General features: G+C 41.2%; 1 protein-coding gene across 15 annotated transcripts in view; it reads left to right on the top strand.

Annotated features, from left to right (window-relative positions):
* Positions 1-13,248, top strand: part of LOC137585963 (collagen alpha chain CG42342) — a 70,661-nt gene that overhangs the window by 41,212 nt on the left and 16,201 nt on the right. For 9 of the 15 annotated variants that reach the window (XM_068302019.1, XM_068302015.1, XM_068302012.1 and 6 more), the window contains exons 3-8: positions 5,911-5,990; positions 6,069-6,176; positions 6,332-6,400; positions 7,151-7,318; positions 7,661-7,766; positions 11,500-11,597. In XM_068302019.1, coding sequence (XP_068158120.1) covers positions 5,911-5,990; positions 6,069-6,176; positions 6,332-6,400; positions 7,151-7,318; positions 7,661-7,766; positions 11,500-11,597 — 629 coding nt within the window. Of the gene's footprint in view, positions 1-5,910; positions 5,991-6,068; positions 6,177-6,331; positions 6,401-6,968; positions 7,023-7,150; positions 7,319-7,660; positions 7,767-11,499; positions 11,598-13,248 lie in introns of all 15 variants that reach the window. The other 6 variants (XM_068302020.1, XM_068302010.1, XM_068302008.1 and 3 more) reach the window with 2 other exon arrangements.

Raw genomic sequence — 13,248 nt, 5'->3', positions numbered from 1 at the left:
ACTCACTCAATCTCTCTCTCCCTCGTGTTCGTGTCTGCTGGAACAAAAGCGTTAACAATGCAAGGAACATGAAGGGAATGAGGGAGACAGTCAATGCTGTCTGCTGATTAGTCTACAAAATTTATGGTTGTCATTTAATTAGGGACAACAGGGTGACACATGTCTACAAATCGATATGCAGTCAGGATCAACAGGAGTAGTAACATTGGACCAATAATGCAACAGATTTGTCAGATATTTGCCTTCTGGCCATGTGCACAGGAGTCGTTTTCACACACAGCATACATACACCACTTGAATTTACCCAACCAAGAGAAGCGAGACAAACATTTGCAGTTCTCATCTGGTGGCAAGTCTCGGCTTCACTTTCCCTATGTGTGTGTGTGTCAGACATTTACCTCGTACAAATTTTCGACTGTAAATAAAAGCAATGTGCAAGGAGAGAGCAAGGATAAACAAAGTTGAATGTTAGTTAATGTCGCATGTCCTTTAAATATTTGCCATAATGCAACTATCCTATTTTTGGGGCCCATATGTATAGCCAATGGCTGTGTTTCAGCTCATAATGATATGAATAATTGGTTGCAAGATACAAGATACAAGAGAAGTTAACTCAATTAGATGGTCTTTGTGTCCACTGAAGTGCAGTAATTAGTCAGTCCAGTGTATGATAGAGCCATAATGGAGAATTAAACGTGACTTCGTCTAGGCAAAGTTTCTTAACTCAATTAAATACATGAAATTTGCTTGAAATGCAAATCCAAAGGCAAGAGCAAAAGTACAAGTTTTAGTATAAGAAAAGTCCTTGTCAAGTCCTGGTCATAAATCTTTTCAGTCATGTCTGATAAGCCATCTAAGAAAGAGTTCAATAAACGAGTTTTGCTTTAATGAGTGAAACAGGTTTTCTCTTTCTGTGTCTCTCTCTCTCTTTCTCTCTCTTATTAACGCAAAATATTATTTGCCAAGTGTCTCCAAGGTTTCAGCTTTATGCATGATTTCCAGGAAGTAACCGAATCGCTATACAATTACAATATATATATTTATATGTAGAAAATGTGGCACCCAAAAGCGAACAGCATCAGTTGGGAACAACATGAGACACCGTTAGCAAAAGAAAGAAAAAAGAAACACAGAAAGAAGAAAAGATGTAAGACAAGACTGGAATTATATTGTATGAAAAGTATCGCATATCATCAGACGACAAGGACAAGGACAACGATGAAACAGCAGGACGAAATACAAGAGACAGCGGCCGGGAGACTATGTAGAGAGACTGGAGACTTTGCCATTGTCTGGATGTAATGTAGCGCCACATTTTGTGCTCTTGCTTGTGCCATGTTTTATTGTCCTTGTTGCTGTTCACGTTGCTGCTGCATATCGCATATCCTAGCCATATACAAACGCATTTATTGAAGATTTACAACGGCAACTTGCAGACAAACAGGAGCAACAACAACAAATACAGCAACAAATAGGCAACATTTGGTTTGCCTTTGGCATTCTCCGTATTCTTTGTTTTGTCTACATCCCGCTGGCTACATAATTTCATTTGCCTTACCAGAATCGGGCATGGATATATAGAAATGAGGCTATGGGAATGGAAATGCGAACGCAACGTAAAAGTTTGCAGTTATGTCCGTAACAGCAACAACATCAAAAATGCTTATAAGTATGCTGCCTTTTTGCGAGTCCTTACCAGACACCCCATACACCCACCATCACACATACACACACACACTTCCACGACACGTACGAAACGAAAGTACTGAATGATGGGCATGACATATGCAGGGGAATGGGGCGGAGCTAGAGTAGCAGACACGTCACGGTAAAAGTTAAAAGTTTGCCATCAATGTTTGCATTTCGAGTTTCTCTCCTGGCAGTTCATTTTTCGCCTCACACGAACGTCCTTGACAGCACTGGAAAAGGAAGCTAAAGCTGCTCATGCTGCAGCTGCAGCTGCTGCCGCTCATGATGCAAGCACTTGGAGCGCCTGGGAAGTCACTTTTCCGTGCAACGCATATGCAAAATTTTGTGTAGATTCCGTATTAAACTCATTAGCTGGCAGCCTATTTAAGCAAACTTTCGCTTGACTGACGGCGAAACTTTGCTAATAAGTCAAAGATCAGCGCAAATTTATAGTTCATGCGGAATCTGCAGGAATCAACTTGGCAAACAAAATGAAAAATCTTAGCACTAAAACCGAATTTAATATTTATTTAATGGTTGTTTTGCATTCTTCAATCTTCTAATGAAATGTTTAGAGAAAATATATTTAGAAATGAATAGGGGTCGATGATAAACCAGAGTTAAACTTAAGATTTTAATCTTTTGAATTGGAAGCTTTTAAATTTTCCGAAATCTTGATGCTTATATGGACAAAGAGGCCGCGGGTATTGGATAGGATTACAATTTAAGATGTAGGACTTACCGATTAAGTATGATTTTATAGTTCTATAACTTTTAATTTCTGAACTTATGAAGTTATTACGACACTCTGTTTAATTTTCCATTTTGCATTTGAACTGTGACCTGGAATTCGCTTATGAGATATAAATATTGCAACAGTCAGAATACAAAGGACAACAACAAGAGTTGTTGATTCATATTTCTTTATATGCCACACTTTGCTGTTTATTTTTCATAAATTTATGCTTACTGTAATGCTTGCAAAATAACTTGGCAAATTAGATAATTCTCTGGGAGCACACACACAAAACATATCCCAAGTGTGGCGGCAAAGTTAGTTTGATGGTTATAACAAGTTGAAATCCCCCGTGCAGGTGCAGCAGGAGCAGCACCAGCAACAGCAGCAGTAGAAACTATAGAAACAACTACGTACAGCGACTTTTTGTCAAGAATGGGAATGGGAAGGAAATGAAGGGGGTGTTTGACTGTTGTTATGGGGAGAAGTGTGGTTTGAAGCTTTAATCTACTTCTGTTCCAACCGCCTTCCACCTTATTCATATCCAACTACAGTCTCTCTCTCTCTCTTTCTTTGTCCCTGTGTTTGTCTAACTGTCTGTCCGTCTGTCTATTCGTCTGAATGTTTGTCGGCTTGTTTAGCTTCTTCCTTCTACTCCTTCTGGTCGTTGTTGTTTGTTGTACGTGTCGTCGTGGTGTTATACGCACGTAAACGATGCCGAGTATTTATTACGCGCACAACTTGACATAATTCCTTTTTTCCGCTCTGCCAGTCGAGAGAAGGAAGCCATGGCAAAAGAGCCCTGGATCAGGCACTCAAATAAGAAGATGGGATGAACTGTTGGCTGTTGCAGAAGTTTGAACTAATGTTGGCTGCCTCTCGGAATAAATGCCACTTTAGTTGTTGCGACACCGATATGTATAGATTTATGGGCAACATTCTTTTCGTCTGTCTGTCTGCCTTAGTTCTCCTTGCATTACGCGTTCATTGAGTACGTTCAATTGCCATCATCATCATCATCATCCATCGGTGACTATATCAGAGCATAAAACAAGTTTTGACTTAACAACTTCATCAATAGAACGCGCACTTGTCGTTTTTCTTTTTTTTTTTTTTTTTTGTTTTGTGTGTGTTTTTCCTACTTGTTGTATATGTCGCACAGTAAGATTTCTTAGCGCATTAAGCATCCGTATCCACATTCCCGCTCCCCGTCAAGAGCATCAAGAGCAACAAATAAACACCATTAGCAGCCAACAAAATGTAAGCCAAAATGGGCAAAAATAATACGAAAAGTGCGGCGTTAATGGCAACGGCAACGGCAAAGGCAAACAGCGTTGGCGATGGCAATGGCTATGGCAATGGCAACTGGAAGCGACAGCAGCATGTGAACATGAGCATGGAAAGGCAAACGATATTATGATTATGATTATTATGTTGTTATTAGATTAAGAGCAATTTTAACTTTTTCCGCCCCTGTTGTCGCCCACCCCTTTTTTGACGTTTCCGCCTTTATGCTCATTTCCTTTTCGGCATTGTTAATTCCAGAGCTCGACATCGACTTTTCCCATTCATTCATTCATTTATTCCTTCCACTTGCTTCGTGCGTCAACACTTTTTTCTTTTATTCTGCCTTCTGGCTTACGACACTTGACGCCGCCCAAGCAAGAAGCAACCAAGTTAGCAAGTTCCACAAAAGAGAGAGAGAGAGAAAGAGATGGCCCAAAAGGCCCAGGCCCAGACTGAGTTCATTCTCCATTGTTTTTAGCCGGGGTTTTAGCCACGCTTAATTGGTTAGCTTTTATTACTTGGCAAGTGCTGGAAGCGCATAATTTGTTACGCCAGCTACAGTGGGATGAGTCCAACAGGAGGACTTACTTTGAATTCAATATAAAGATTATTTTACGGACACAGACAAAATATGAGGAGTTGATGGCCCCCGAAAAGTCTCTCGAAAAGAAGCAACAACCTTTTTGAGAGCCTCTCAAAATGGCATTAATTCCGGCAGGGGCAATGAATATGCAAGACAAGGCGAAAACGCATGAAAAGACAATTAATTGTTGATTTTTATAGTGAGTTTTAAAATTGCTTTAAGAGTCAAATTAAATATTAATCTGTCTAAGTACCTACTTATTAGTATTCAATTTTCTGTTGGTGGGGCCATTAATATTCAAGATTATTTCCAATCCAATGTTCGAGAAACTTTTCCCAAACCATGCCAGAGTTAAGAAATCTTTTTTTTTTTTTTTTTGTAATTAAATAAGCACCATGCATTATTATGGAGCTTGCTGGCGGGCCACGCCCTCCCCCAACTACCTATGTAACTAAACGCCTACACACACACACAAACACACAAAGGAAAGGCACGCAGCTTTTCCTTCCTTTTGGTAGTTTGTGGCGCAATGAATTTAAATTGTTTGCCATCATTTCCTGCCTTAAAGTTGACTTCCTTTCGAAGGGCTTTTCCCCCTAACAAACAGAGAGAAAAAGAATATTACGTATAAAGAGGGCAGACAAAAAGAAATTACTTAATTACAACAATTATTAAATAGCAGCCCAAACTTCTGGTTATACTCAGCAACGAGAGTAAAAAACGAAAGAAAAAAAAAACCAAAACAAAGCCAAGACGAAGGCTATAAAAGCGAAAAAAAAAGTGGTAGAGTGGTGAGAGAAGGGAGGAAGAGGCAAGAGTTGCCGGTTCATGTTGTTGTCTGTTATTTTAATTAAATATTTTCACACCTACTTCATTTAGAGCCCAGCAGGGCTACCGAGTGCGTGGGGGCGTGGGGTGAAGGAAGGTCAGGACAGGTCGGTTTGGGTCGAGTCGAGAGCTAACAAAGTGAGAGGATTTTCCTCTAAAGGCATTAAATGGGTGTGAATGTTTTCTGCTGTCTAGCAGCAGCATCTTCTGGCAAGTCGGCTCTAATAAAAATAATTGCCAGGCGAAAATTACAAGACACGGCAGACGGCAGACGCAGACAAGACACGACACTGAGCAAGTTTATGCGCTGTAAAATTGCAGGCGAAATAATTGAAAAGCATCGACTGCAGCATTGTCCTTCTGTTGCTGCTGCTGCTGCATCTTGCTGCTGGATCCTTGGACATCCTTGGCGCAAAAGAATAGATAAAGTTTTGTTCGCAGCAGCCGAAATAATAGCTGGTCGAAAGAAAGAGGTTATAAATATTTTGTGCCCGGCTTCCGCTTGCAGCGAAAAGTCATTTTTCAGCTAAATGAATTTGCCCAAGTTGCGGGAAAAACTGCGCAAAAAAGAGCGAAAACTTTTGGTTTTTATTTTTTTCATGTCCTGTAAAATTGTGGTGGGGAAATTGCTCTGTCACTGGGGGTCAGGTCAATGGGCAACTAATGAGGCGACCTTAAGATGGTTTTTCCTCCCCCTTTTGACTTTTGCCTCTTAACCTTTTACTGTTTACCCACTATAACTATATATAACAAAAAAGTTGCTCACAAAATGCGTTTTCAATTGCAGGACCACCAGGACCGCCCGGTCCACCCGGCAAGCGAGGGAAACGTGGCAAAAAGGGCGACACTGGCGACAAAGGAGAGCCGGTAAGTGATTGGTTTGGAATCCCAAAGTACAGTGTGTAAGACCCGTTAAAAAAACGACTAAACCTTTTGAAAACTTAGGGCCTCAATGGCATAATCGGCGAAAAGGGTGCGGCTGGCAAACCCGGCGATAAGGGTCAAAAAGGTGACACTGGCCATCCCGGCATGGATGTCTTCCAAACGGTTAAGGTAAGTTTTCGGCAGGCCAACCAGAAATCCGCCTCTCAAAAAAGCTGCTGCAACTAAAATCAACAAAGAAAAAAAAACAAAAAACACGCAACTTTCCAATTTAAAACAAGAAAATCGTCAACTAAAACCAAAAATTGCGCTTTTTGCATTCGTAGGGTCTGAAGAGATCGGTGACAACGCTGCATGGCGGCACGCTGGGCTATGCGGAAATAGTTGCTGTTAAGGTATTTCCTTTCCATAAATACATTTCAACTGTTTTTCCGACTAGACAGGACTCCAACTCTGGCCCCATCCCCTATCCCTATCCCAATCCCATCAAGTGCAGTTGGCCCAGTGTGAGAGAGTGAAAAAACATTTGCAACAATTGTTGTTGTCCTTGTTTTGGCTCAGTCTCCATCTCCTGCCATCGGAACTTGTTCTTTTTGTTATCCTGTGTTTCTTTTTGTTGTAGTTGTATTTGTAGCTGTGTAGTTATTTATTGTCCTGCTCGGTGTTGTTTGCTATGCTTTTAACTTGTCTCAGTCCTGTCTAAGATCCTTTTGATTTCATAAATGTAACTTAAATTTGGCTGGGGGAATTTTTCTTAGATTTTCCTTTTTTGGTATTTGTTTGTAGTTTTTCAGGTTTTTTGGTGCTTTTTCTTATTTATTTCGGCTAACTTTTGGGCTTATTGCAGCAGCTAAATGATTTTTTAACCCATTTTTAATTTTTTGGTTTATTATTTTGATTAACCTTTTTATATATTTACATTTTGCGTTGATTTTATAAACAATTTGTTGTTGATGTTGTAAGGACTTGCAAGAAGCTGGCGTTAATGTATCCGCTTCCACAGTCATACAACTGAAGGTAAGTCCTCCCTTGGATCCCGATCCCGAGCAATCCCCCAACTATGCATGTTTCTCCTTGTTTCTGTAACTCCAAACTCAATGCACGACCCACGCATTTCCGGCAATAAACTTGATTTTTTTCCATAGGGCGAGCCAGGCGAACCAGGACCACCAGGGCCGCCGGGCGAGGCTGGACCAGCTGGAACGCCAGGAGAGCGAGGACCTCCGGGCGAAACTGGTCAGGGTTTGCAGGGTGAGGCAGGGCAGCCGGGACCCATTGGACCGCCCGGTGTGCCGGGCTCACCTGGCACAAAGGTGAGTCTAAAAACAAAGGCCAAAGATAACGACGAAAACCCACACACATCACAGACACACCCACACACTGATATGTTAGAACAAAGATGTCACAGAATTAAATCCATTATTATTTGTATCTGCTGTTGGATAAACATTGTGACATTTTAAGTGACTGCGAGTGAGTCGTTGTCTGTCCTGTCCCTGCTCTTTGGTTTTTCCCATTTTCCTTTGTACAATATTTATCGTTTATTTATGTGTGTGCGGTGCGTGTGTCTGTGTCTGTATTGATTTCCACTTAAATTTTCCACAAAATGACTCACTCACTCACTCTCAATTTCATTGTCTATTCTTGCTCAACAGGGTGACAAAGGTGACCGTGGCGATCGTGGCCTTACCACAACCATCAAGGGTGACGAGTTCCCCACGGGCATTATCGAAGGTCCACCAGGACCACCCGGACCACCTGGTAAGTGGCAGCTGAAGCTATGTTCCTCATGTTTATTTATCCATCTAAGCCACTTAGCTGGAAGTTATGTAGGGAAACAACTCAGCCACATCGATCCATCGATCGATAGATCGATTGATGGGTATTTCAAGTGTTGCCACGCGGCTGCATCCTACATCTCTGCGGGTCGTATAATTTATTGTCAGCTGCATCTGGGAATGCTCTTTTCCCTATTACTTTCCCACAACTCTCCCGCTCTCATCCCTCTCCCTAGCCCTGGGCCCTCATCTAATTGAGTCATTGACTAACGCTGTCCCATTAGGGCACAGTTTGGGTCTTTGATTTTTGTTTTCTGATTTTCTGATTCCGTTGGCCTTTTTTTTTTGGGTGTGAAATTCGGATCGTTAAAATGTAAATCAAATGCCAAGCGCATTGCACTGCAATGCCGGCATTCATTTCCGTTTGCCGCACAAATTTTATAGCCGCACAAAAATTTTTGAAATATTTTATTTGAAGTTTTCGTTTTTGGTTCTCGATTCCACATTTGGAAATTTTCAAAAATAAAAAAAAAAAACAATTTGTTTGCGCTGCCCTGCCGCATTTTGCGATAACATTTACGACCTTTGTGTTGCCACAAGCCGCATAGTTGCAGACGGATGGACAGATGGGCCGACGGACATCAATTAAATAGGCGCAAACATTGAAGCCAACTCGGCAGTGTGTCCGAAATACCGTCAGTCTCATCCAATCCAATCGCGCCTCCTACGTTCAACAATAGAATTACCATTTGTTGGGTCCGAGGTTTTTTATGAGCTTCTCAAACATATTTCTGCACTTTATAGGATTTTAATAAACGAAAATAGTTTCGCCCCATCTTCCCCCCACAAAATCCCAGAGTTCGAGAAACCAATTTGAATCTAAAGTTTGTCATAAAAATTTGTAGACATGCGGCCGAGCGACCCCTTGTAGAACTCGAAACACTTGCCGTGGTCGTAAAAATGCAACTTTATGTCATTTATGTTGCTTTTAGCGGCTCATTAGCATGGACTACCAACACTTGAGTAGGTGCCCCGGTTGAGGCCGACCCGAAATACCACTTGAACTCTCTTGTTTTTGTGGCCAGAGCATGTTCTATTGTTTTATTGGGGTTATTTAGTGGATATGATAAACAAACAATGGGAATGGAAGAGAGGTACGCGCCATAGCAATGATGATAGATTGATGTGACCAAAAAATGGCCCCAAACAATTGACAATGACAAGAGAGCGAGGGAGGGGGGAACAAAATGACAGTTTGCCGACAGATGCGATGGATATAGACTATGATGAAAATAGATGAAATCAGTGCAAACTATCTCTGAATACCCCTAATGGACTTAAAGCGCTCTTTCATCCCCACCTACTATCAATTGAGTGAATGCCCGCATCATTATGTAAGCCTCCCACTTTGCCTTATCAGCGTAGTGCCATCAAAAATTTGTTGCAGTTGCAAGACACACAGAGCAAAAGCGAGAGAGAGAGAGAGATAGAAGGAGATACAGTTACTCATGCCCATTGTTTCAACATTTCCTTCAACATGATCTGCAGCTGTGATAAGCGGCGGTTGTCAACAAAAAACAAAACCCAAAAGCCATCTCCCCTCACTTCCTCCTACCATAAACACAGATTCGAAGTTGGGGATTCAGATTCGTTTGGTGCGTTGATGGACATGAAATTGCAATTTATTTTCCCAAATCAGCGACGAATCTCCATCCATGGGACATGCGCCGACCACCGACTGCCGACTGCCGACTGGCTGGTCTCAGTGGAATCATTTTGGGCCTTGATTTGAATAAATTGAATGTCATTTGTATTTGGAATTCCTTCGTCTGGTCTCGACTGTTTATCTTATCGTTCTGGTAATTAGTTAAGCTGACTTGTGCTTTACAAGAAGCCTGTCTATATCTGGGTGTGTGTCTGTGTGTGAGTGAGGGCTTGGACATGGTCCTGAATATGTCATTTATTCCGGTCACCATTGGGCTGCAAGCTAAACTAGTTGTATGTATGTGTATACAGACAAATGGAGAATAAGTGCTGGCTCAGCTGTAATATCAGAAAACAACAAAAAAAAAAATTCAATTTATTTCTTCATTTATTTGAATTTCATTTCATTTCATTTCTGTGTTTCCGTTGATTGCAAGTCCTTTGGCAACTTATCTTTTGCATTTCATCTTTACTCAAAACAGAAATAGAAAATGCTAAAAATACAGTAAAAACAAAACTCAAACCAAACACAGAAATAAAACTTAAATAAAGCAAACAATCCAATATCCTGGACACCATAAATTCTTTTCCTTTTTGGAAACCGAAGTTTTGTTGTTGTTGTTGTTTTATGTTGTTGTTGTCTGCTTGTTGTAGATATAGTTTTTATTATAGTTGAAATTGTCGCCTAAAATGCTTAACTGTAAATTATGCTACCATAAATATACATAGAGAAGGATGCACAAGAGGCCACAGACAAGGAGAGTGAGAGATAGAAAGGGACAGACAGCCTGAGAGAGAAAGAGAGGGAGATAGATAGTTACAAGAGACAAAGAAGCTGGCAAATTTATGCTCTTATGACCAAGAGTGACCACCCAAAACGCAATTTTACGAACTTAATAAATTTTTTATATCACACAGAAATGAAGAGAGCTAGAGAGAGAGAGAGAGAGAGAGAGAGAGAGAATGGATAAGGGAAAGAGAGGCACAGACATAGCCTCAGTTTGACAAGCCGCACAATTGGTTTTATCTATGATATGAGTTCTCATCCCTGCCCACCAACCGTTCCAGCCATTTTTCCCCACTTTTTTTCGTCTGTATAAATGGTCTCATTTAATGGGTTTGACCAGTGGCGGATCCAGGGGTAAATTTGTCATTTTAGTGTGCCAAATCAGTGCCCAGATCCGTCACTGGGCCTGTTAAATAAAAAAAAACCCAAAAAACAACTGGAGAGCTGAAAAAGAAGCAATTTCTCATTATTTTTAACTAAACAGGTCGGTCGCATCACAAACACACACACACTAGCTGCACAGTGTCCATTACATGGCGATTGATTTGAAAGTAGAATTCAATTGTTTTGTTGAACATTCGAATAAGTTTGGAATTGTTTTATTGTTATTACAGCTGCTGTTTTGTGTGTGTGTGTGTGTGGGAGTGAAGTTTATGCATATTAAATTGTTATTTTTGCATTTCAATTGAATTGCAACTGGACTCTATTTGTGGTCCATTATCCCCATCCTCACCATCATTCCTTTGTCTTGGTCAAATGTAGGTCAAGACATTCACACTTGAAATGCATTTGTTTCACCTTCATTAGCATAGAAGAAGAAGGGCCAAGCCACAAGATTTTCAAGCTTATAACCACTGTAAATTCTAGTTTCATTTTATTTTCTGGCAAATAAACAATTTGCATTTTGAGTCCATCATTTACCCACCCACCACTTTCCCCCTGCCAACACTTAGTATCCATTCATTCAGTTGAACAAATTGCTGACCAAAAACCAACAAACGCTTGTTGACAGACTGACAGACAGAGGGGTAAAAGGACGTGGCTCACATTGCTCTAATTACAAAGCCGGGGCCCAGAGGCCACGCCCACTATTTGTTTAACACTTGCGGCCAATGTATCGCTGTATCGCTATATCTGTATATTTGTATCTATAGCCATAGTATCTGCATTGTTTACACCGTATACACCAAAATCTGTCGCTATAGTTAAAATTAACATTTTGCAGGTCCGCCCGGCGAGCCAGGTGAACGGGGCGAAGTGGGACCCATTGGACCAGGTGGACCCCCCGGCGAGAAAGGACCGCGCGGCAAGCGAGGCAAACGGGTGAGTTTATTCATTGTGAATCAGAAAACCGAGAAATCCGAAACAGAAACTTGTTTTAACCAGCCTCCTTTACTCCCCCCGTCCACTCCCTTTGCACAGTTTTTAATTAGAAAACACTGTAAATTGAGGTGAAAAAAAAAAAAAAAAAACAAGTGCAGCACAGAAGGGAGCTGGGGGAGAGGACAACAATGTGTATTATTATGTAAATGATTGTGAAATATCGTTCATAAAAAGTGCGCGAAAGCGTAATTTTATGCTAATCTGTAAATATTTGTACAGTCGAAGCTCGCACGAGAGAGCGAGAGATGTGATGTAAATATGTAACGCATCCTTCCGCATGGCCAGGCCCCACCCAGATTACAGGGTATACCTTTCTTCCTCTTTATAACATCTACACCTGCATGTTGAATGTGTAATGAGCATGTTTACATGGCTTCTCATGGAGCATCATGCGTGCTCATCGCAGTTACTTACAGTTCTACCCCCATGCCCCACTTATCCCGCACCCTTCACTCCTTTACCTATTTTCTAGTCCCAGTTCTTGTACATACATTTTTCGGCCACCAACTTTGACAAGCAGAGCAAAAGCAAAGAGGATTTATTTACCATCAAAAAAGTTGGTAAACTATGCCGCGCGTATGTATGTCCCTTCCAGGAGTCGGAGAGGGGGGAAATTGTCAAAAATGCTTTGGCGCACTTTAATCTCCTTGATATGTATCTAATTTATGGGGCACGCTCCAAATGTCTCGTTTCATTGCCGGGTATCTGCAGCATTTATCTAGCCATTCGGTATCTACGCATCAAAATGGGAGGCTCTACGCCGGAATGTCAACACAGTGCAAAGATACTTAACATTTTTATTGGCACTTGAAGTGTCAGCAGCTGTTGCCCGCCTTCTGACGTGTTGATGGATGCACGAGAGAATGTGGAGGGCATTTCGTTGGGGATTTTCATTTTCATTTTCCATTTTTTTTTTTTTTGCACTTCAACGTGGCAAAGAGCAAAGGCAAGGCGAGGCGTGAGGAACTTATGAATATGTAGCCAGCACGTGTTTGTGTATGATATGAAAAATGCATAAGCGCCGCTAGCGACTTTGAGATGAGTTCCTGAATAGGGATATGGATGGAGGATATGGGAACAGGGTAAAGAGGGTTCTAACTGGTGTAGGGTTTATCTATACAAAAAAAATATATACACATGCATACATATATGAATAGATATGTCTGTATGTGTGTCTATAATGTTGTTCGACCGCTGCGCATTTTGCCAATTTTCGCTGAAGAAAAAGGCAAACAACACACACACACACAAACAGTCTGATTATTGTGCAGCACACACAGAAAAGGGGGCGGGGCAGTGGTATGTGAATGGAGGAAGGCAACTGCTGTTACCCGATGCTTGTTGTTGTAATAACGCGTAATGCCATAAGAAACAGTCAATGGCAAAAGGCATTGGCAACAGCAACACTCACTACCAATACAATACGCCCAGGAGCAAAGAACAACCGAACAACCAACGTGCTGCTCCACTTTTATGACTTTTGTGTGGAACCCCCCGAACGAGGGCAGTTGTAACACTTGTTTTTTTTTTTTAATAATCATAAATTCTGAAATTTACTTTCAAAGTGAAGAAAACCAACAAAGTAAAAGTA

The sequence above is a fragment of the Drosophila tropicalis genome, unplaced genomic scaffold (assembly GCF_018151085.1).
Source record: "Drosophila tropicalis isolate 14030-0801.00 unplaced genomic scaffold, ASM1815108v1 contig_878, whole genome shotgun sequence".
In the NCBI taxonomy this organism is placed as follows: Eukaryota; Metazoa; Arthropoda; class Insecta; order Diptera; family Drosophilidae; genus Drosophila; species Drosophila tropicalis.
The sequence above is the reverse complement of the archived record's forward strand: the minus strand, read 5'-3'. Positions and strand labels throughout refer to the sequence as shown.